Source organism: Macrotis lagotis, chromosome 1 (assembly GCF_037893015.1).
Source record: "Macrotis lagotis isolate mMagLag1 chromosome 1, bilby.v1.9.chrom.fasta, whole genome shotgun sequence".
Lineage (NCBI taxonomy): Eukaryota > Metazoa > Chordata > Mammalia > Peramelemorphia > Peramelidae > Macrotis > Macrotis lagotis.
In genome coordinates, this window is record NC_133658.1 from 243198848 (window position 1) to 243222583 (window position 23736).

Genomic DNA, 23736 nt, shown 5'->3' on the forward strand with positions numbered 1-23736 from the left:
GAGAGGGCTGGATGGTTCCTGGGCTCAACCTAGTTGGTTTGTCATTTGTTAGTATTGGGTTTTATGCATCCTTCTCCTACCAGGCTAGAGACTCCATGAGGAAAAGTTACATTTTCTGTCAATCAATCAATCAATCAATTCGTATTGTTAAAGTATCTATTTCATGTTAGGTACTGTTATTTGTTCTTCAGAAAAGGATCATGACATCAAGAAGGTGATACCATGACTTGCAAGTGACTTGAAGTGAGAGAGGACTGTGTAAAGGCGCTGTGCTAAGTGTAGGAGATGCAGAGGGAAAACAGACTTTGTTCTCAAGTTTACATGTGGTTGGTTCCTATATGGTCCCTGAGATGTGACTCCTGTCACACTTTTCTTTGAAGATACAAGGCTCACAGTCCTTGCCTGGAGATTGGAAGGATTCCCACAACCTCTCTACCACTCCTACAGAAAATTACCAACCTATGGCATTCTTTCTGGTGTTTCCATGCTCACACATGTTCCAGGACAATCACTAACTTGTTACATTCCCAGGGCTGTGGGGCATAAGTTTTCTTTGTATGAAACATTTTACTTCTCATATGTTAATTCCTCATAGACCATGAACCTTGGGCTCTGGCTGATTTACATTATTTTTTTGCTGCTTCTTTGTACTTTGATAATCTCATGCATATGAAGTGAAGATGGAGATATAGTCTGTTACAGCTCTCCCAGGTGAAGAGGCAAGATGATGGAGGAGCTGGCTAAATGCTACTCTGGGAATGTTGCCTTGGTAACTTATCTGGCACAGCCAATACTATGAGATGACAGCATAAGCTAGTGGAAAATGTTTTGGATTTGGAATCAGGAGACTTGGATTCAAATCCAGACTGTGCTTCTTTCTATCTGTGTAAACTTGATTCAGTTAGTACAGTTCTCTGGGCCTCAGTTCCTCATCTGTGAAAGTGAATTAAGACTGTATCTGGCTTTAAAACTGGACCTACTATATGACTCCATTCACCTGTGGCCCAAGTGAAATGCTTCCCTCTTGAGGGGGCCTTCACTTTCATAAGGAAGGATGCATAGTCCAATGCTTAGAATATATTGGAAGTCAGAAGATTTGGATTCAAATCCCACTTCTGATACTGATAACCTTTGTGTCCTTGGACAAGTGACTTAATTCCAATTTTTTGATCTATAAAATGAGGGAGTTTAAACTCCATATCTTTAAAGTGGGCTGAAATTACATACTGCCCTTCTATATTTTATATAATCAGTGATAGATTTAGAGCTGGACAAATCCTTTGAAGCTATCTGATCCAATCCTCATTTTACAGTTGAGAAAGAAGATTCCAGAAAGTTTAAATGACTTGCCCAAGGTCTTGTAGGTACTAAGTGGCAAAATGGCAGAGTTAACACTTGAACTTAGGCCCTCTGACTCCAAACTTTTAAAATTTTTATTTTATGCAATAAACAAGCATTTCCATAACAGTATAATCAAAAAAAGACAGCAAATCTATTATGTTCAACTTGCTGTTCATTTTAAATGTATAAGAAAGTTACCAGGTAAATCTTTTTTTCTCTTTTTTTACTTCCTTCTTTCTCTCCCCCACCCCCCCGCTACCCACCATGGCTACCATTAGTTACAGATAGGTATATTATGTGTGTATGTAAAATTATTCTATCCATATCAGTTCCTTTGGAACTCTTTCCCAATATCACTTCTAATACCCTAAGTTTATTTCATAAACTAAATGGAATCTGAACAGTCCTCTTCTAATCAGTGCCATGGTATCACCTCCTTATCTTATTTCCATTCCTCTTCTAAGTTTCTGGAAGATTCTAGGGACATACTTCTGAGCTAGTGTTTTGGCATCTCAATCTTTCTGCTGTTGCAAGTTAGCAAAAAGATATTGTGTGAACAGTTTTTGCTGAGTAGCAAAGAAATAGTTTGGTTGTATTGTTTGGGCCTGTTGGGATGCCAAGTAATGTCCTCAATATCCTTGACTAAACCTTGGGGTTCAATTCTCCTACCTCAGAGAGAAAGAGGAGGGTGGTTTTATATAGTAGGAAGAATTCTGGATTTGGTTGTAGAAGACCAGGGTTTGAATCTTGACTCCACCATTTACTAATTGTGTGACCCTAGACAAGTCATTGACCATCTTGGGCCCTCAGTTTTCTCACATGTAAAATGAAGGAAGAGATCTAGATGAGTTCTTACAAACCTATATATAATCCTTCAATTTCTTAATCAGTGATTGTGTTAACTTTTAAGCCGCTTTGTGCCCCAGTCTATGATCTTATGATGGTTTGTAGGTAGTTGAGTGAACCCTTTATGGATGCATGTTTACAAATGGAAATGTTAGTGTTCTGGTACTCTTGACATAAGAAGTTTCTCCATCAGTAACAGATCCCAACAAAAGTACTAAGATATTGCCCGAGACTCAGAGAGATTTAGTGACTTGCTCAGAGTTGCACAGTTAATTTAGGTTTGGGGGTAGGTCACCCAAGTCTTCCTTTCTCCAAGTCCAATAGGTTATTCACTTCCTTTCTCCAAGCCCATTCTGTTCTTCTGATGATATAATGGGGAGAGGTGGACTGAATTATTCCTGACCAAGGAATAATAATTTTAGCCCTTGTTCTGCCACTAACTTGGGATAATAACTTCATGATCTTCAACTCTTTCCTTATGTGTAGAATAAAAAGATTGGTCCTCCTTATCTCTAAGGCTCCTTCCAACTCTGGCATTCTGTGAATGACTCCAGGAAGCACAAGTGCTATAATTAAGCCTCAGGATTTCTGGGATTATTTTGAGTTTGAGTGTCTTCAAGGTTCAGAGAAGGCACCAGAAGTATTTCCTAGAATGACATTCTTAGGAAGAATCTAAAGTAGTCAAAGAGGACTCTTTAGAGATGAAGATATGGCAATAGAGGTCAGAATGGGAGAAGAAGGACTTGAAGGGATGATATTTAAAGAAAGAAACTGGCCATCCTGCATTCCATTATTAATCCTCCCAAAAGATAGATTTGACTATATCATTCCTCTTGCCTGAGATTTCTTCTCCCCCCGCCCCTTTGGGTCACAATTTTCTTATCTGACAAATAAGGGATTGGATCATTCAATAAGTCAACAAACATTTATTAAGTTCCTGTGATGATTGAGGCCCTGAGCAAGAATGCAAAGAAAATAAAAGTCCCTGGTAGAGACAAGAGGACGTTATATATGTTAACAACAATAGAAGACTAACTGTAAATGACTATGTTATTTTGAATATTGTGAATACTCAAATAAACTACAAAATGAAGGAAGATACTCTCTACCTCCAGAAAAGAACTGATAGATAGAAATATGCATAGCATGGTTTTACTTTTATTTATATCCTTTCTCTATCTATCTATCTATCTATCTATCTATCTATCTATCTATCTATCTATCTATCTCCAAATGCCTAACTACCTATGCCAAATGATGGCCTTCTCTAGTGTGAGAAGGGAACTTAGTTTGGAACTTAGAATGTAACCAAATAAATAAATAAGTATATAAAATGCTATGGAAAAAGCCCATCCACAAGACCCTCAATAAACTTATATTCAATTGATGAACAGAATATATATGTTCATTTATACACACACACACACACACACACACACACACACACACACACACATATATATATATATATATATATATATATATATATATATATATATATATGTAGAGAGAGAGAGAGAGAGAGAGAGAGAGAGAGAGAGAGATTACCTCAAAGCTTCCTTCCAATCTATGATCTAATGATCCCTCTACAACTATCCAAATCCTTCCTCGCTGTCCTTTCAGATCCATGTCAGTCTCAGCTCTTCCTGGAAATCTTTCCTGAACAGCCTTATTGAAAGCTATCAGACTGTCCTCTAAGGGGAAAAACACTTAACAATTAGAGCTGTGTCAAGGTGAATATGATGCTGCAACTAGGCCCCTCTCTCTGCCTTTGCTAGATGTCGTCCAGCAAAGGCTAGATGACCACTTGTTACAGAAGTTGCATTCCACTCCAAAAATAGATGACTAAATCATTGGGGAAGTCCTGTACATGTCTGAGACTTTATGATCTTAGGACCAGAACTGTCTTATCACTCTGACTATACCCATCATATTGCACTAAGCATCTCCTGACTTTCTTGTTAGTTATTTGCTCCCAAGACTAGATACTAAGATTCTGGGTGACTGAGATTGTGTCTTATTTATCTTTGCTTCCCCTTGACACAGAAAGTGTGCAATAAATATTTATCACTTAATTGGTAGATAGACCAGGTCTCTTCCTGAACCTTCCTTGTTAGTTTGTAAAATGTGTAAGGTTTCTAAAATCAAATCAGAGGGGCGGCCAGGTGGTGCAGTGGATAAAGCACCAGCCCTGGAGTCAGGAGTACCTGAGTTCAAATCTGTTCTCAGACACTTAATAATTACCTAGCTGTGTGGCCTTGGGCAAGCTACTTAACCCCATTTGCTTTGCAAAAACCTAAAAAAAAAAGTACTAAAATCAAATCAGGCAACAATGCACATTTAATAACCCCCCAATAAGGGACTGTGTCGCTTTATCAGAACCCCAACACTCAGCATAAAGCCTGGCTCAGGTATATGTTTAAAAGACCTTTGTTGACTGACTCACTGACCTAGGTCAGTGATTGGGGGTACAAATATAAAAGTGAGACTTTAGAGAGCTTACATTCTGGAAACCCTTGTCTTTGTATGTGGGATTCTAGCAGCCTTCTCCAGAATAATGGGGCCCTCCTCCTACACTCTCAGTAGCAAAAAGAATAGGTAGCCCCAAATTCAAACCCTCCTTCTCTGGTGCCTCCTTTCTCCGCTTAAATAACTTGCCTCTCCATGGTACCAATGATTGCTTTTTTCCTCTCAAGATTCCCTGAAACTTTTCCTTGGGTTGCCCTTGGCAGATGGCTAAGGCACCAGGTCTCTGGGTTCCTTTAAAATTTCTCTCAAGTCAATATCTACAGTCACTTGGGGAAATTTGCTTTTTGGTTTCCATTAGATGGGTTTTAGGACCATCCTGGGATCGTCTAGTTCTTATTGAATATTTCCCTCTTACTTTGAGAACATGGTATGGGTGGGCATGGGGGGAGTGTCCCTAAACACACACAGAGGAAGGAGGCAGTGGAGCACCAGGGTTTCAGATGTGGCTTGCCTACGTCGATGGGTCCTCTGGAGACATCAACCCATGAGATACCGTTGCTACCTCCACAGCTCCTCAGGTGCAGTCAGGACAGGATGCACTGGGCTTATTTTGATCTCCCATTCCACAGCTTTAATGAAGTTTGCCAGAGTCTTCAAGGCCACAAGGTACATTGCTATGGAAATGAAAGATGGATAGTAACAACCCTACTGAGTCAGGCAAGCCTAAAAGTGCTATTGTTTATAGTGGAGATAAAAAAGAATTCTCTGCCATTAAAGTGGAACAGACTGAATCAAAAGACTTTCATCCTAGTCCTAACCATGCTACTTATTAGTTGTGGGACCTTTACTTCTCAGATTCATTTTCTTCACCTATAAAATATGAGCAATGATAGATAACTCTGGAAGCACTTAGTGTAATGGTGTAATGGATAGAGCACTGAGCCAGGAAATTAGGAAGATGTTGAATTCAAATCCAGCTTCAGACACTTACTAGCTTGTGATTCTGAGCAAGTCACTTAATCTCTCGTCTCAATTTTTTCATCTGTAGTATGGGACCAATAATATCATTTATCTCTCAGTGTTGCTGTGAGGATCAAATGAATTAATTTATAAAATGCTTTGAAAATTTTAAAGAGATATATAAATGCTAAACTATTGATGTTAATTAACTGTGACTCTGGGTAAGTTACTTGACCATTCTGAGCCTCATTTTTCTTATTTATAAAATAAAAGCAATGATGCTTTTTATCATCTGCTTCAAAGGTTCTTATGAGATAAGTACTTGAAAACCTCACACATGTGTGTAAGGGGCTATATATATACATATATATATATATAATATATATTATACATATATATGGAGAGAGAGAGAGAGAGAGAGAGAGAGAGAAAGAGAGAGAGAGAGAAAATGTGAATGAATCATCAATACATAGTAGGTAGAAAGCTAGCTTTGAAATCAGAAAGACCTGGATGTTAGCTATGTGGCACAGGCAAGTTATTCAACCTCTCATTGTCCCTTCTTTAGAGTATAATTCTGAGAAAAATCTGACAAAGCTTAGATGTGCCTTTAAATTTTTCTCAATGTGGAAACAGGATTTTCAATTCCTGCATAAGCACTGAATATACAATATGGACACCAGATTGGGAATTCTTTTTTTTCCTTCATCAGAGAAAATGCAAAAAATGCAAAAGATTCACAGGAAACCAAGAAAAAATAGAGAAACATAGCCCTAAAATATCCCATAAGATTTATCCTCCTTTTGGAGGATTATTTGATATTTATGTTGTCTATACTTTTATGTGCTATTGTTGTCTCTTCCAGTAGAATATGGTCTCCTTGTAGTAGGGATTGTTCCATTCATTGTACTTTTCATTACCTAACCCAGTGCTTGGTTCATTCGCAAGCATTTCATAAATACTTCTCTTTTGATTGATTAAAGCGGTATTCAACTATTTGAGGTCACGTGGAAAAGTGACTAGATTTATTATTTGGTTTCAAAGTACAAAATCAAGAGCAACATGTGGAAGTTACCAAGAGCTAACATGGAGTCTTGCTGTCCAAAACTACTTTCTTTAATTAGAGCTGTAGAATGGGCTTTCTCTAGAGGTGTTGGGTTCTTCCTTCTTGAAAATCTTAAGAAGAATTGATAAATATCTGTCTAGTGTTATATGGATAATTCCTTTTAGGTGTGGATTAGAACATATGATCACAAGATTCTTCCAACTATCAACTTCTGTGATTTGAAGCAGTAACCATATTTGACAATGTATAGAGTATTCAGTACCAGTCTTCTTCATTTCTCAGCTGGTGGGAGATGGTATGTTCCATTAAGTATTCCCTAGAAATTTCATAGTTCTTCCATTACTCAGAGTTAGAAATTCTTTTAGTGTTCTATCTTTTATATTGTTGTAATCATTATGTATATTGTTCTCTGGTTTTACCTAGTCCTCTATCAGTTCATATCAATCTGCCTATATTTTTCTGAATTCCTTATTTCATCATTTCTTATTGCATAATAATATTTCATTATCTCCATATGCTATAGTTTTTTCAGCAATTACTCTATTTCTAGTTCTCTGCTACCACAAAGACTGTAACCACATATTTGGTATATATTCTACCTTCATTTCAGTATTGACTTCATTGAGGGATATATTTAGTAGTAGGATCATTTTGTCACAGGTAAGGACAGTTTAGTCACTTTATTTGTATAGTGACAAAATCTAGAGCAAATGGACTACTTCATAACTCTACTAACATAATATAAAGCGAAATCGCAGAGTTATTAGAGATAGTTCAAAAAGTAAGATTTTTTGGCACTCCCTATCCTTTTTTTTTATCACTTTGCTACTATTACTCCATAAACAAAAGACCTAGGGACTGAGGGCCATATCTCATTATTGATAGTCAAAGTCAAATAATTCATCAACTGGTCAACCCATTGGTAACAAGTCTTTCTGTATTTAATTAGACTGGTCCATAGAAAGTAATGTATGGTTGGATATACTGCATTGGGAGGTATTAGTTTCCTCCACTTTTGAGGACTTCAGGGCAGCTAGGTGCCACAATGGGTAGAGCACAGGCCCCGGAGTCAGGAGGATCTGAGTTTAAATCCAACCTCAGACACTTAATAATAATTACCTAGCTTGGGCAAGTCACTTAATGCTGTTGCCCTGAAAAAACAAACAACAAAACACTTTTGAGGACTTCAAGAGACTTGATGGTCACCAGTTGAAGATGCTAGAAAGAAGATTGTTGGTCAGTTATAATTTGGATCAGCTGGCCTCTAGAATTCTTTCCAACTGAGATTGTGATGCAATCCATGAAGCAGTCTCTCTTCTATCTGCCTTTTCTGCTCACACCAAGAATACTGAACTCATACAGACTTGGGTTCAATCCTAGGCGTTAATTCTAAAGAAGTCAGTTTTTCTCTTTGGGTCATTGTCCTTTCTCTAAAGTACATTTCTGGAGTAATTTGGTTAAAGCATAGATTTTAGATTTTTCCCAAAGTGGGTAGCAGGGTCTTCAATTCCTGAATAGACATTGAATGTGCAATATGGGAAGAGCCTTTCTTTTCCCCAGCATTGAAAATGCAAAAAAGTACTCAAAAGAACCCACAAAAAGATAGAGAAATATAATAGCCTATGAGATCACATTAGACCCACTAGATTTCTCCTTGAAAGTAAAGGCACTTTGTGGGAATATTGGAAAAATATTCTTCATTTACTACAGATTTGCACCATCTGTTCAGCTCATAGTAGTGTCATGGAAGCTTAGCAAGGTTCCAATCTCCTTTCCCTGACTTTACTTCTCTAGCTGTAGGTTAATATTTTTCCTTATCAAATATGCAAAGGCAATTTACAATTGAGGAAATCAAAGCAATCCATAGTCATATGAAAAATTGCTCTAAATCTTTACTTATTAAAGAAATGTAAATTAAAGCATTTCTGAGGTAACACCTCATACCTCTAAGACTGCCCAATATGACCAGGAAGGACATTGATCAGTGTTGGAAATCTGGGACATTAATACATTGTTGGTGGAGCTGTGAACTTATCCAACCTTTCTGGAGAGCAATGCATACCCTTTGATCCAGCAATAACCACTACTGGGTCTATACCCTGAAGAGATTATGAAAAAGGGTAAAAATATCACATGTATAAAAATATTCATAGTAGCTCTATTTGTGGTGGCAAAAAATTGGAAATTGAGTGAATGTCCATCATTTGGGGAATGGCTTAACAAACTGTGGTATATGTATGTCATGGAACACTATTGTTCTATTAGAAACCAGGAGGAATGGGAATTCAGGGAAGCCTGGAAAGATTTGCATGAACTGATGCTGAGTGAGATGAGCAGAGCCAGAAAAACATTGTATACCCTAATAGCAACATGGAGGAGATGGCCAAGCTTGATGGACTTGTTCATTTCATTAGTGCAATAATCAGGGACAATTTTGGCCTATCTGTGATAGATAATACCATTTATATCCAGAGAAAGAATTGTGGAGTTTGAACAAAGACCAAAGACTATTACCTTTCATTAAAAAAAAAAAAACTTCTGGTCTCAGACACTTAATAATTACCTAGCTGTGTGGCCTTGGGCAAGCCACTTAACCCCATTTGCCTTGCAAAAACCTAAAAAAAACCCAAAAACCTATTATCTTATTATGTAATTTTGCTTTTATTATTTATTTTTTTCCTTAAGGATATGATTTCTCTCTCATAGCATTCAACTTAGATCAATGTATACCATGGAAAAGATGTAAAGACTAACAGACTACCTTCTGTGGGAGGTAGGGAGAGGGAAGCAAGAATAGGGGAAAAATTGTAAAATTCAAAATAAATAAAATCTTTCTTTAAAAAAAAATTTCTTTATAGAAATTATAGGCTGTTAAGGAAATCTTTTCCTTCTGGAAGTTTTAGATCTGACATTTAAACTTTGGAACTTTCTATCTCTTGAGAACTCTAAAACTTGGGAACCCTAAAATTTCAGATTGCCCATGAGGTAATCCATAAGACTTTTAAAAATATTTTCTCAAAACTGCTCATCTCTGATCTATTTTCAGAAAAAAAGAAACAGGAGGACAAGGCAGCCAGGATGTAGAGGACCAGAAACTCAACTGTCAGGCTCACTTGGGCAAGCACAGACTACAGGGTGCTTACTGTGTTCTCCTATCAGTCACCACTTTCTACCTGGGTTAAGGGCATGGGGAGATAGCTGAGGAAGGTAGAAATCACCTCCCTCCTTGCTGTTCTCTGATATGAAAGTTCAAGTTTTCAGATAGGAAAAAGAAATATAGTTGACTATTTCATGGAACCAGGAAAGTGAACAGCTTCCCTGACAAGAGTTCATCTTACTGAGCCTCGGGTAATCAGCAAGGTCTACCTCCTGTACTCTCATTAAGCTAATGTTGAGGCTGAGGGCAGAGAGAAATTCATAAAACTGATGAAATTCATTATATGTATTCTCTCTTGGTGACTTCATCTGCTCCCATGAGTTCAGTTATCTCTATGTAAATAACCACAAAAAATCTACATAACCAGCCCTAGACCCTATTTTGAGAGAGTTCTGTATCTCCAGCAGCTCACTTAGATTTTCCAGAGGTATCTCAAAATTTGTTTCTAAACCAAAACTCATTATCTTTTCCCCTAAACCCATCCTTCCTAACAACACTATTATTTTTTGAAAATAGCACTGTTTATCCAGCCTCCCAGATTCATGCCTAGATGTCAAGTTCAAATCTTCCCCCTCCCCCTGCCATCAAATCTTCCAAATCTTGTTTCTATCTTTCTGACCCCTTCTTTCCTCTCATATCACAGCCACTGTAGTTCTAGTTCTTATCATCTCTTATCTGGAATTTTGTCAGAATCTCTTAAGTGTTGTCCCTTCCTTCTGCTTTTCTTCTGCCCAATCCATCTTCTACCCAGCTGTCAAATTCATATTCCTAAAGTATGGATATAACCAAGACATCCCTGTGCAAAAATCGCTTCATTGGCTCTTTGTTACTTTTAGGTATTTATAACTTTACTCTAGACTCTCTTTCCAAGCTAAATTACACCCTACCTTCTAGCCAAATTTGTCTACTCACTACCCCTTCTCCATGACATTCCGTTTCTTGGTTTTGTGTCTTTGCACAGAATATGTCTCATACTTGAAATATGTTTCCTCCTTACTTCTGGATCTTGGACTCTGCAACTCCCTTCTAGGTTCAGCTCAAGTATCACCTTCTTCATGAGGTCTTCTCTGAACTCCTCAACTGTAATTGCCTCCCTTCATCCTGAAAATACCTTGTACTATATTTACCTTGTGAATTTTATATGTATTTACTTGTGTTTATGCTGTTTCTCCCAGTAAAACATGTTTCTGGAGGGCAGGAACTCTTTATTTTTGTCTCTGCTTCCAGCAGCAAGGACAGTGCTTGTCATTTACATACTTGGTTGATTAATAAGGGCTTCCCTTATCCAACCAGTGATTCTTTTTTTTTTTAAGATTTTTGCAAGGCAAATTAGGTTAAAGTGGCTTGCCCAAGGCCACATAGCTCGGTAATTATTAAGTGTCTGAGGTCAGATTTGAACTCAGGTACTCTTGACTCCAGGGCCAGTGCTCTATCTACTGTGCCACCTAGCCAAACCAAACCAGTGATTCCTGAATCTATCTTTGACACTATTCACAGAGAATAAATTGAGATAAAAGATACCATAAGAAGAAGAAGCAAAAGGTTCCCATTGGAAAATTCAGTCAGATTTTACTTTCCTTTGCTAATACCATCTTTTTCTTCTCACAGGAAAATCTTATGCTTTCCATCTTACCCAAGCATGTGGCTGATGAGATGTTAAAGGATATGAAAAAAGATGATAGTCAGAAGGACCAGCAACAGTTCACCACCATGTACATGTACCGCCATGAGAATGTCAGGTATTTCTGGTCCCAGTCCCTGAGTGTTATAGGGGACTAGCATTTAGAATGAAAGACTTGAGCCCTACAGTGCAACAGTGCCCCACTCCTTATACTGTAAGTGTAATTGGTATTGTATCATGGAAAGAATGCTGGACTTTAAGAAGAGTACTGAATTTGATTACTCTCTTGGTTTTTTCTAACTGGGTGACCGTGGATCTCTTTGAGTCTCAGTTTCCTTAACTATAAAATGGGGTCAGTACTACCTAACCTTTAAGAATACACTGAGAATAACACAAGATAACATGAGTAAAATGCCTTTGGGAAAGAAACATCACAGCCACATGAAAGTGTCAACTTCTGTTATTAGGCCAAGAGGTAAGGGGAAAGATTGGAAGGTGCCCTCAAAATAGTATCATAGGATTATTTCAATTTCCTGTTCTTTCCTTTAGTGGCTGTGTGACCATGAGCAAATTGTTAGCTTCTCTGTGCCTCAGTTTCTTCAACCATAAAATAAAGGCAATTCTCTTTAACCTGATTATTTCACAAGCAAAGGCACTAAGTATATGTAAACTATAAAGCACTAGCAGATATAATCTATAGCATGATTATATAAGTCTTGTATACTTAGCTGAACTTGTCACTTCCTAGCTGGACTGTGGATAGGATTAACTTAATGTTGAGAGCTCTTCTCTGAACTTTTGGTTCATCATTCATCTTAGTGTGGGAGATCAGGAGGTGGGAGAAGGATCTGTATGTGGATAGTAACAGTTAATAATGGCTTTAAAGTTTACAAAATGAATATATAATGTACATTATTTCCTTTGATCCCCCAAATGATCCTTTGAGGTAGACACTATAATAATCCCCATTTTACAGATGAGGAAACTGAGTCTTACCCAGGATCAGACAGTTAAATAAGTAAGGAATGGAACTTAGATCTTCTGATTTCAGGTTCACCATATCCACTGAACCACTTGGCTGCCTCTAGGCAAGCTCTAAAATAATTTAAAAGTATTATAGTTCTGAATTAGCTGTGGAAAATCAATCAACCAACACATATTTACTAAAGTCCTATTAAGTACTAAGTACTGTGGTAGGTGCTGGGAATGCAAAGATAAACGGCGCAGCCTGGTCCTGAAGGAAATTGCATTTGATAGAGCTTTAAATTAAGTCAACCACTTTAGTAAGCAAGAGGCATACTTTAGATTGTCAGTGTTTAGTTGGTAACTTCCTTTGGTTAATTCTTTTCTCTTTTTCTCCAGTATTCTATTTGCTGACATCGTGGGTTTCACTCAGCTATCTTCAGCCTGTAGTGCCCAGGAGTTGGTAAAGCTGCTCAATGAACTCTTTGCCCGCTTTGATAAACTGGCAGCTGTAAGTATACTGTGTCTTCCTCTTTCATCTGCTGGGTCCTGATGGGTCTGGAGCTGGTCCTTTGTTTTCTTCCATCTCTGCTATGCTTTACTAGCTCTTTTTCCCTGGATTAAGTAAAAGGAAGAAATCTTCCCGTCTTCATTTAAGTCTTTTTTAAAAAAGATTTTATTTATTTTGAGTTTTACAATTTTTCCCCTAGTCTTGCTTCCCTCCCCCTACCCCCCACAGAAGGTAGTCTGTTAGTCTTTACATCGTTTCCATGATATACATTGATCTAAGTTGAATGTTATGAGAGAGAAATCATATCATTAATGAAGAAACATAAAGTAAAAGAGATAGCAAGATCAGACAATAAGATATCAGTTTTTTTCCCCCTTAATTAAAGGTAATAGTCCTTGGTCTTTGTTCAAACTCCTCAGTTGTTTCTCTGGATACAGATAGTATTCTCCATTGCAGACAGCCCTAAATTGTCCCTGATTGTTGCACTGATGGAATGAGCAAGTCCATCAAGGTTAATCATCACCCCCATGTTGCTATTAGGGTGTACATTGTTTTTCTGGTTCTGCTCATCTCACTCAGCATCAGTTCATGCAAATCCCTCCAGGCTTCCCTGAATTCCCATTCCTCCTGGTTTCTGATAGAACAATAATGTTCCATGACATACATATACCACAGTTTGCTAAGCCATTCCCCAATTGAAGGACATTTACTTGATTTCCAATTCTTTGCCACCACAAACAGGGCTGCTATGAATATTTTTGTGTAAGTGATATTTTTACCCAGTAGTGATATTGCTGGATCAAAGGGTATGCACATTTTTGTTGTCCTATGGACATAGTTCCAGACTGTTCTCCAGAAAGGTTGGATGAGTTCACAGCTCCACCAACACTGTATTAGTGTCCCAGATTTCCTATAACCCTTCCAACACTGATCATTGTCCTTTCTGGGCCAGTCTGAGAGATGTGAGGTGTTACTTCAGAGAAGCTTTAATTTGCATTTCTCTAATAAGTAATGATTTAGAGCAATTTTTCATACTTCATTTAAGTCTTAACTAAGCCTCACCCCCTCTACAGTAAATCTTCTTTAATCCCTTAATCCCATCACTTTCCCTCTTTTTCTTTCTTTCTTTCTTCCTTCCTTCCTTCCTTCCTTCCTTCCTTTCTTTCTTTCTTTCTTTCTTTCTTTCTTTCTTTCTTTTCTTTCTTTCTTTGGTGAGTCAGCATTAAGTCACACAACCAGTAAATGTCAAGTGTCTGAAACTGGATTTGAACTCAGGTCTTTCTGACCCCAGGGCCAGTGCTCTATTCACTATGTCACCTGTTATAAATGGCTCATGAATACTTAGTCCAGAGTGATTAAAAATAGTTTTTAATTAAGATATCTTAACAAAATGGAACACCTCTCTCAAGGTGGGAGAGGGATGAGGAAATCCAAAAATGCTAAGTCTTTTGTGCACTTTGTAAGGCCTTGTTCCTGCCCCTTCATGCCAATCATAAGCTGGGGTCACAATCTAATTGATGCATTGGTCCCCATACATTTCCCTGACCCTGCTCATTATACTAATGAGCAAGAACACTTATCTTCTTGAGCATGTGCAAAGGAGAAGGTCAAGACCCTAGATTAATTTAGAAATAGGTGGGACAAAGGCCATCTAATCTCAGTTTTTCATCAAATTGAGGCTAAGTCTTTTGACTTTAATTCAGTACCTGCCCATAGGCAATACAGGCAGACCCCAGTTTTTGTAATGTAAGCTAAGAGTTCTCCCTTCACAATCTTGTGAAACCCAAACACCCCCCATATTCCTCACATCAACCAGCTGCCCCAGCTTTCCCTCTTTTATTTTCTTTTTATCCTGTATATAGTTTGCTTTGTAAATATTTATTTGCATGTAGTTCCCTCCATTATTCTGTAAGATCATTGAAGTCAGTCTGTCTTTTGCCTCTTTTTATATCCCCCAGCACTTAGTACATCTGCCTACTTGCCATGTTGTAGGTGCTTAATAAATGTTTCTTGATTGACTGAGTGAGTGAAATGCCAAAGACTGGTTTTTACCTATTTCAGAAATACCACCAGCTGCGTATCAAAATCTTGGGAGATTGTTACTACTGCATCTGTGGGTTGCCTGACTACCGAGAAGATCATGCCGTCTGCTCCATCCTCATGGGACTCGCCATGGTGGATGCCATTTCGTAAGTATGAGGGATGTGCCATCTTGTCCACTTCTCAGAGTGGTCCCATGTTCTGAAGGTAGTCTCTTGATTGCATACCTTGGGTCTTGGAGGATGGACTGATCCAAGCAGAAAATATTTGTCAAGATACAGCTTTGGCACAAAGAACATTCATGATCCATAATCCTATAAAGGGACGGGTTGAGTCATGGAAATCCAATGATTGTGCTCCCTAGGTGAACTTGAAAAATCATGTGCCCTTTGTGCTCCCATCTACTAGAAACTTTGAACCTTCCCTGCAGGATATGAGATTTGATATTCATTCAGTCAATAAGAATGTATTAAGCCAGGCACCATCCTGGGTACTGGGATAATAATCCCTTCCCCTTCCCACCAATATTCATTCTATTGGAAAGAAACAATGTGTAGACAAGTAAGTCATTGCATGAATATAACACATCTTGCTACAATGAAAGAATTGTTAAAGGTGGATACAGATAGAGGACTTTAGTTCAAATTTTGACTTTCCCTTTGGTACCAGGACTGGATTAGATGACCTCTAAGGTCCTTTCCAGCTCTAGGTCTTGTTTCCTATGATCTATTGTAAGTCCAGTAAAAGATGTATAAAATATTTTTTTAAAAAATTGTAAAATAAATGACTCAAAACAATGGAGAATGGAATTTTAAATAGGTTCATTCATAGAAAAATATTATCAAACTGTACCTTGTTGAATTCATTCCTTCACTAGACTGTTGTACCTTAGGTGGCTACCAATCATCCTAGCTCTAGTAATAAAATATTGACTTCTCCTTGTGTTGACACCTTATGACAATAGTTCAGTGTGCCAGGGAATTAGCTTTTTTGTGGTCTATACCAAACTGTAGGCTAGTGTTGTTTAACTGGCATATATTAGTGAGATATAAGATAAGTCTACAGTGCTCAAATAGTTGGAAGCTCTAGTTCCCAAGTCTCTCTGAGGGACATTTCTTCAGATTGGATATGTGGATAATTGATTTAGAGTAGAATAATCATTCTCCAACCTTATATTTTATCATGCTGTAAACTTTTCAAAACATTCTTATTTCTATTGCCATTCCTTAACACAGTTCCCAGCATATAATAAACACTTAATAAATGCCTTTCTTTCTTCCTTTCCTTCATATTATCTCATTTTGTCCTTATAAGAACCACATGAGGCACAAAGCACAGTGTTTTTTGGTGCTGTATTTTTAGATTCAAATAAAATTTTTTTTAATTCCCCATCCATTGAGAAGGTAAGAATGTTGCATGTGAAATAATGCAAATCATATTTCCATATTAGCCATGTTGCAAAAAAATAAGAAAAATAAAGTGAAAAAGTTATGCTTCAAAATGCCTTTAGATTCCATCAATTCTTTCTCTGAAAATCCTTTGAAATTATTTTGGATTATTGTGTGTTTCAGAATAGCTGAATCATTCACAGTTGATCATCATTCAATATGGTTATTAATGTATACAATATTCTCCTGATTCTGCTCACTTTGCTTTGCTTCAGTTTGTATAAGTCTTGCCAAGTTTTTCTAAAACCATTCTGCATATTATAGCTTAAATAGCACAATTTCCAATTTTTTTTTCAAGGCAATGGGGTTAAGTGGCTTTGCCCAAGGCCACATGGCTAGGTAATTGTTCAGTGTCTGAGGCTGCATTTGAACTCAGGTACTCCTAACTCCAGGGCCAGTGCTCTTTCCACTGCACCATCTAGCCACTCCAACCAGACAGTTTTGATGACTGATGCTTTATAATATAATTTTAGATCTGGTAGGCTAAGCCACTTTTGTTTGCACTTTTTTTTCAATGAAGCCCTGGAAATTCTTGACTTTTTATTTCTCCATATGAATTTACTTATCACTTTTTCTAACTCATTAATGTAAATTTTTTTTGGAATTTTTATCTGTAGGGCACTAAAAAGGTAGTTTAGTTATGGTAGAATTGTCATTTTTATTATATTATTCTTTTTTGCATTTGTCTATGAGGGTTTTAGAGCTTAGTAAATGATCAGTAATTTTTTAAGGTGCCATGTAAGAGAAAAAAAGTATATTTCTTTCAATTTCTATTCAATTTTCTTCAGAAGTCTATCTTATCTAACTTTTCTAAATGCCATTTATCTCATTAACTTCTTTTTTATTTATTTTATGGTTAGATTTATCTAGTTCTGAAAGGGGAAAACTGAGGTTCCCCACTAGTATTACCTTACTGTCTTATTTTCCTCTAAAACTTGTTTAACTTTTTCTTTGAGAATTTGAATGCTATGTCATTTCATGCACATATGTATTTAATGTTGATATTACTTTATTGTTCATGGTACCTTTTAGCAAAATGTAATTTACCTTCTTTTCTCTTTTTGCTTTTAAAATGTCTGAGATAATGGTTACAACTCCTGCCCCCCCCCCTTTTTTTTGTTTTTGCAAGGTAAATGGGGCTAAGTGGCCTGCACAAGGCCACACAGCTAGGCAATTATTAAGTGTCTGAGGCCAGACCTGAACTCAGATACTCCTGACTCCAGGGTCATTGCTGTATCCACCACTCCACCTAGCTACCCCCTGCCCTCCCTTCTTTAAGCTTAGTTGAAACAATAAATTCTACCCCAATCCTTTATTTTTGCTTTGTGTGGCTCTCTGTTTCAACTGTGTTTCTTGTAAACAACAAATTGTTGGTTTCTGGCTTCTATTTGCTTCCATTTTATGGGTGAACCCATCCCATTCATATTCACAGTGATCACATATTCATTCACATGATTACTGTGTTTTTGCCTCCATCCTATTTTTACCTGTTTCTCTCTCTCTCTCTCTCTCTCTCTCTCTCTCTCTCTCTCTCTCTCTCTCTCTCTCTTTTGTGCCTCCTAGAAGTCTGCCTCACTTAATTCACCCTCCCTTCTAGCAGCTTCTCCCCTCTTAACCCTTTCCCTTCCTCTTTCCCTTTTTTTTTTAGGTTTTTTGCAAGGCAAATGAGGTTAAGTGGCTTGCCCAAGGCCACACAGCTAGGTAATTATTAAGTGTCTGAGACTGGATTTGAACCCAGGTACTCCTGACTCCAAGGCCGGTGCTTTATCCACTACGCCACCTAACCAACCCCCCCCTTCCCTTTTCTATGCCCACCTGAGTGTGTATGGGGTTCTTTCTTTGAATCAATTCTAAAAAGAGCCAGGTTCATTTCCCCATCCATTTTATTTATTTTTTTTTAGGTTTTTTTGCAAGACAGTGGGTTTAAGTGGCTTGCCCAAGGCCATACAGTTAGGTAATTATTAAATGTCTGAGGCCGGATTTGAACTCAGGTACTCCTGACTCCAGGGCCTGTGCTCTATCCACTGTGCCACCTAGCCGCCCCTCCTCATCCATTTTAAATCTCTTTCTTGTATACCTCTTTTATGTATGATAAGGTTCTCCATTCTTCCTCTCTTCTCCTTTCTCCTACTGCATTTCTCTTTCTCACCTCTTAATTTTTTTTGAGATCATCCTACCATGGTCAATTAAAATTCATACCCTCCGTCTATGTATACTCCTTCTAATTGTCCTTTGACAGAATGATGACAAAATTCTTAGTAGTTACAAATTCCATCTTTCCACATAGAAGGGTAACCGGTTTAACCTTAAGTGCCTTATAATTTCATTTTCATGTTTACCTTTTTATGTTTCTCTTGAATCTTGTATTTGAATATTAAATTTTCTATTTAGTTTTGGTCTTTTCATTGGTGATGCTGGACAGTCCTCTGTTTTATTAAAAATCCATTTTTCCCCTTGAAAGATTATATCAGTTTTACAAGGGAGGCTATTCTTTGTTGCAATCCTAGTTCCTTTGCCTTCCAGAATATTATATTCCAGGCCCTCCACTTCTTTACTATAGAAGCTCCTAAATCTTGTACAATCTTGACTGTGGCTCCATGAGACTTGAATTGTTTCTTTCTGACTGCTTGTCATAGTTTCTTCTTGATCTGGAATTTGGCTATACAATTACTGGAAGCTTTCATTTTGGGATCTCTTTAAGATCAGTGAATTCTTTCCAATTCTATTTTATCTTCTTATTCTAAGAAATCAGTGCAATTGTTCTTGATAATTTCTTGAAATATGATGTCTAGAATCTTTTTCCCTCTCAGGTAGTTTAAAAGTTCTCAAATGATCTCTGCTAGATCTATTTCCAGATCAGTTGTTTTTTTCTGTTGAGATATTTCACATTTTCTTTTATTTTTTCATTGTTTTGACTTTATTTTATTGTTTCTTGATGTCTTAGAGTTATTAACTTCTACTTATGCAATTCTAATTTTTGAATAATTATTTTCTTCAGTGAGATTCTTTTTTTTCCATTTGACCTATTCTGTTTTAAAGAGTTCTTCAATGACTTTGATAATTCCTTTTCCATTTGGCGAATTCTACTTTTTTAAGGTATTATTTTCTTCAGTATTTTTGGTACCTCTTCAACCAAGATGTTGACTTTTTCATTTTTTTCTTGTATTACTCTCATTTCTTTTCCCAATTTTTCCTCTACCTCTATTTTTTAAATTTTTTTGAACTCTTCCAGAAATTCTTTTTGAGTATGAGATCAATTCATATTCTTTGAGGCTTTGCATGTAGATATTTTGACATAGCTATCTTCTTCTTAGTTTGTTCTTTAATCTTCCCTATCATCATAGCAATTTTCTATGATTAGGTTCTTCTTTTTTGTTGTTTGCTCCTTTTCTAATGTATTTTTTTTACTTTTAACTTTATGTTAAAGTTGGATTCTACTGCCAGTGTGGAGCAGGTACTGTACCAAACTTCAGGTTTTTTATGATGCTTTTCAAAGTTAGTTCCAAGGGTTGTCTCAGTTTTCAGTTTTTCTAAAGGGGTGTTATGTGGTCACTGATCTCCTAACTCACATTCTGGTGTTTATCTAGAAAAGGTTAATTTGTCAATGCTAGCACAACTTTTGTCCTTCTTGCTCCCCTGCAGATACAAGAACTAGTGTTCCTCTTTGTCCTGGAACTTAATCCAGACCTATGTATGGACAGTGTAACAGGGTCCTACACCTAGTGCCAGCATGGGGTCCCTTACAATGTCTTTCTGACCAGTTTTCTAATCTTCTTACCAATTCTGGGCTTAGAACTTTCAAATCTGCTCTTGCTGTGTTAAATTAGTAGAGGTTGAACTCTGGACTGGCATCTCCTACTGATATCTTACATTGTCCTGAGCTGGAAAAATGTCTCATGCCAACCTTTTGTTGATTCTGTCAACTTCAGAATTCAATGTGAGGCATCATTTTAAAGTTTTGTGATGGAGAATGTTTGGAGAGCTCAGTTGAGTTGCTGCCTGTACTATGCCACCTTGCCTCTATCCTCCACATGTTTTTTAAATTATTTTTTTCATTAAACAATAATTGATTTTCTCTCTGTTTCTACCTCCCACCATTGAAAAAAGTAAATCAAAACATTAGCAATACATATGTATAGTTAGGCCAAGCCATTCCCATATTGATCATATTATAAAAAAGTCTCATTTTTGTACACAGGGTCATTGTGAGTGTGTATATGTATGCATACATATGAATACAAATAAATATCACATATGACATGATCTATAATATACATATAACATTAAATAGAATAATATAAAAACCCATATCATAAAAACATATCATAGAATAGTAAATATGTTATAATCACACATATAATTATATCCTGTAAGTAATGTATATAAGGATTTTTATGCATTTTTAATATATATGTATACACACAAACCCACATAAATTGGTATGTTGATATATACATGCATATATAAATCATATTTTTGAGTGTTGTTGAATCATTTTTCAGTTATGTCTAACTGTTCATAACCCTATTTGGGGGTTTTCTTGACAAAGATACTGGAGTAGTTTGCCATTTCCCCCTCTCCAGGTCATTTTACAGATAAGGAAACTAAGGCAAACAGGGTTAAGTGATTTCCCCAGAGGCACACAGCTAGTAAGTGTCTGGGGTCAGATTTGAACTAACAAAGATGAGTCTTTCTGACTCTAGGCTCAGTGTGCTTTATCCAATCTGTCACCTAGCTGCATATGTACAGACTTATACATATGCATTTATTCTCTCTTTCTTTCTCTCTCTCATCATATAAATATATATTTATACATATATTATATTTATATTTATGATAAATGTATTTATACACACATTATATATATTAACATAAATATATTATATACCTAATATAATTGTTTTTGTACACAAGTTAATTTATATAATATATATATATATATATTAACTATTATAGGATATGTGTCTCTAGTGGTGTGTATGTCTATCAGCATGTTCTAGTCCCCCTCAGCAGAATATAAGCTCATTGAGAGCAGGGCCTATTATTGGCCTCATTTTTGTATCTCCAGCACCCAGAATTCTGCCTGGCATGTAATATGACAATGCTTCTTGACTAAATCTGCATTGAATAAATTCCATTCCTCATTTCGGAAGCACATTTCATTGTTATAGGTGGGACCTAGAGACTGTAAGAGAGAAGATTAATAGGAGAGGATCATGTCATAGAAAAGAAAACAAATCCATAGATCTTATTGCTATTAGAATCTGTGATTCTATTTTCTCACTTGGTTAGCTCTAAAGATGAACCTGGAGAACAGAGAGGGTTGGTTCCTTTGTTGTCGTGAAATAGGTTTTGCTGTTTCTTACCTTGAGGGTTAAACTTCTCTGAGTAGTATTTCATGAAGTAAGATTTATGCTCTCAGGTGTGGTCAAGAAGGCTGGTGAGCAGAGGAGATAGTTACAAATCTGAAACTTTTTTGTTTTTGTTTTGCAAGGCAGTGGAGTTAAGGTCACACAGCTAGGTGTCTGAGGCCGGATTTTTTTTAGGTTTTTTTTTTTTTTGCAAGGCAAATGGGGTTAAGTGGCTTGCCCAAGGCCACACAGCTAGGTAATTATTAAGTGTCTGAGATTGGATTTGAACCCAGTACTCCTGACTCCAGGGCTGGTGCTTTATCCCCTGTGCCACCTAGCCTCCCCTTTTAATAGTATCATATTCATTTCCCCTTGCCACCACTTCCCTGCTAATTTTCACCATCTTTGTTTTTTGGTTTTGTTTTGTTTTTTGGTTAGCATTAAGCCAGGAAATCTATGTTGTGTCTCTTCTCTCTCCTGTTCTAGGACACTTTCCAGGGTTCTATCTTCTTCTTTCAATAATGATAATAGCTGACATTTATAAAACTCATTATGGTCTATAAAGCACATGTTGCACATTCATTTGGTCCTTACAGCTACCTTGTGATGTAGATAGCATTGGTTTTATGAGCAGCAGGATATGAACCCGGATTTCCTAACTAGCAGTCCACCATTCAAAGTGAGCTTGATTTTGATTCCTGGAAAAATTTGAAAATGCATTATTAAAGGAATGGTTGTTAGTATTTAGAAAAGGAAATGGTGATATCTCTTTGAGTAGGTGACTTGGCCAAAGACATGAATGGCACCCCTATTGAATTTCCAGATGGCAGAAGTCTAGGAGTCTTAGTTAATATTGTGATCTAAAAAGATTTTGGCAGGCAAAAAATGATGAACTGAATTGAATAAAGTGAAATTTAATAAGGATAAATGTGAAATCTTTCTCTTAGATTAAAAAGGGGTGGGCTTGGAGAATGTGAAGTTTTAGTGACTTGTAAAATAAGTGTCTGAGGATGAATTTGAACTTAGATTCTTCTGACTTCAGGTCTGAAACTCTTATCTTTACATTGGTCCTGAATACAATCAATTTAGGATGTCAGCAATTATTTTGTAAAATTTATGCTACTATTATGAAATCATTATATGAGAAGTGTTAAGAATTAAAAAACAACTCACTTGATTTGAAAATGAATATTTTAAAGAAAGGAGGAAAATCTTGAATCCCCAAAAGACAGTAAGTAAAATTTAATTTGGAAAAATGCTTTGGGTTACATTTGTAACACTGACTTTAAGCAATATTTGAATAAATTGGGTCTTTTGTCAGTTATTAACTACAGCTGGAGAAGTGTACAAAGTATTTAGGGAGGACTGGCACCTCTGATGTGAGGGCTTGCTGAACCCTTTTCAAGCCTGCCCATCTACTTTTGGTGTCTACTTTTTCACCATACTGTCACCTGTGGCTCCAAGAAGCTGTAAAACAAGTAGTGGTTACACCCAGGTCACAGCCCACTAAAACTGTTTTGGCGATGTACTAAGCCAGGATGCGGGTAACCATCAGGCTTGATCTTTTTGGTGAGTTAGGAAGATGTCTGCTCAAAGTATGTGAAGACTTCCTCCTTATGAACTGGGCAGAGGAGGACAATTTGTTCTAACAGACCGTGAAGGCAGCAGGAGCAGGCACTGTAGAATGCTTAGAGCTTGGTCAGATATCAGACATCAGGATTATCCCTTGATTCTGCATCATTGCCAGGTGTCTTGGCTTTTGTCCTGTCATTGGACTTTGATGATTCAGGAAGAGTGAGGCTGATGAATTTGTGCAACCCTGCCTCACTTAAATTGAGATCATACTTGAGTCAAGATATCATCCTTGGTCTTCTTCAAAGACAAAGAATGAATAACAGGGGTAGCTAGGTGGCACAGTGGATTGAGCACTGGACCCAGAATCAGGAAGACCTGAGTTCAAAGCTAG

The 23736-nt window shown here is 37.0% G+C and overlaps 1 protein-coding gene across 2 annotated transcripts in view; it reads left to right on the forward strand.

The window, feature by feature from the left end:
• Window positions 1-23736, forward strand: part of ADCY3 (adenylate cyclase 3) — a 129199-nt gene that overhangs the window by 61175 nt on the left and 44288 nt on the right. For both annotated transcript variants that reach the window (XM_074209977.1, XM_074209978.1), the window contains exons 4-6: window positions 11445-11575; window positions 12820-12931; window positions 14993-15120. In XM_074209977.1, the coding sequence (XP_074066078.1) occupies window positions 11445-11575; window positions 12820-12931; window positions 14993-15120 (371 nt within the window). The remainder of the gene's footprint in view (window positions 1-11444; window positions 11576-12819; window positions 12932-14992; window positions 15121-23736) is intronic.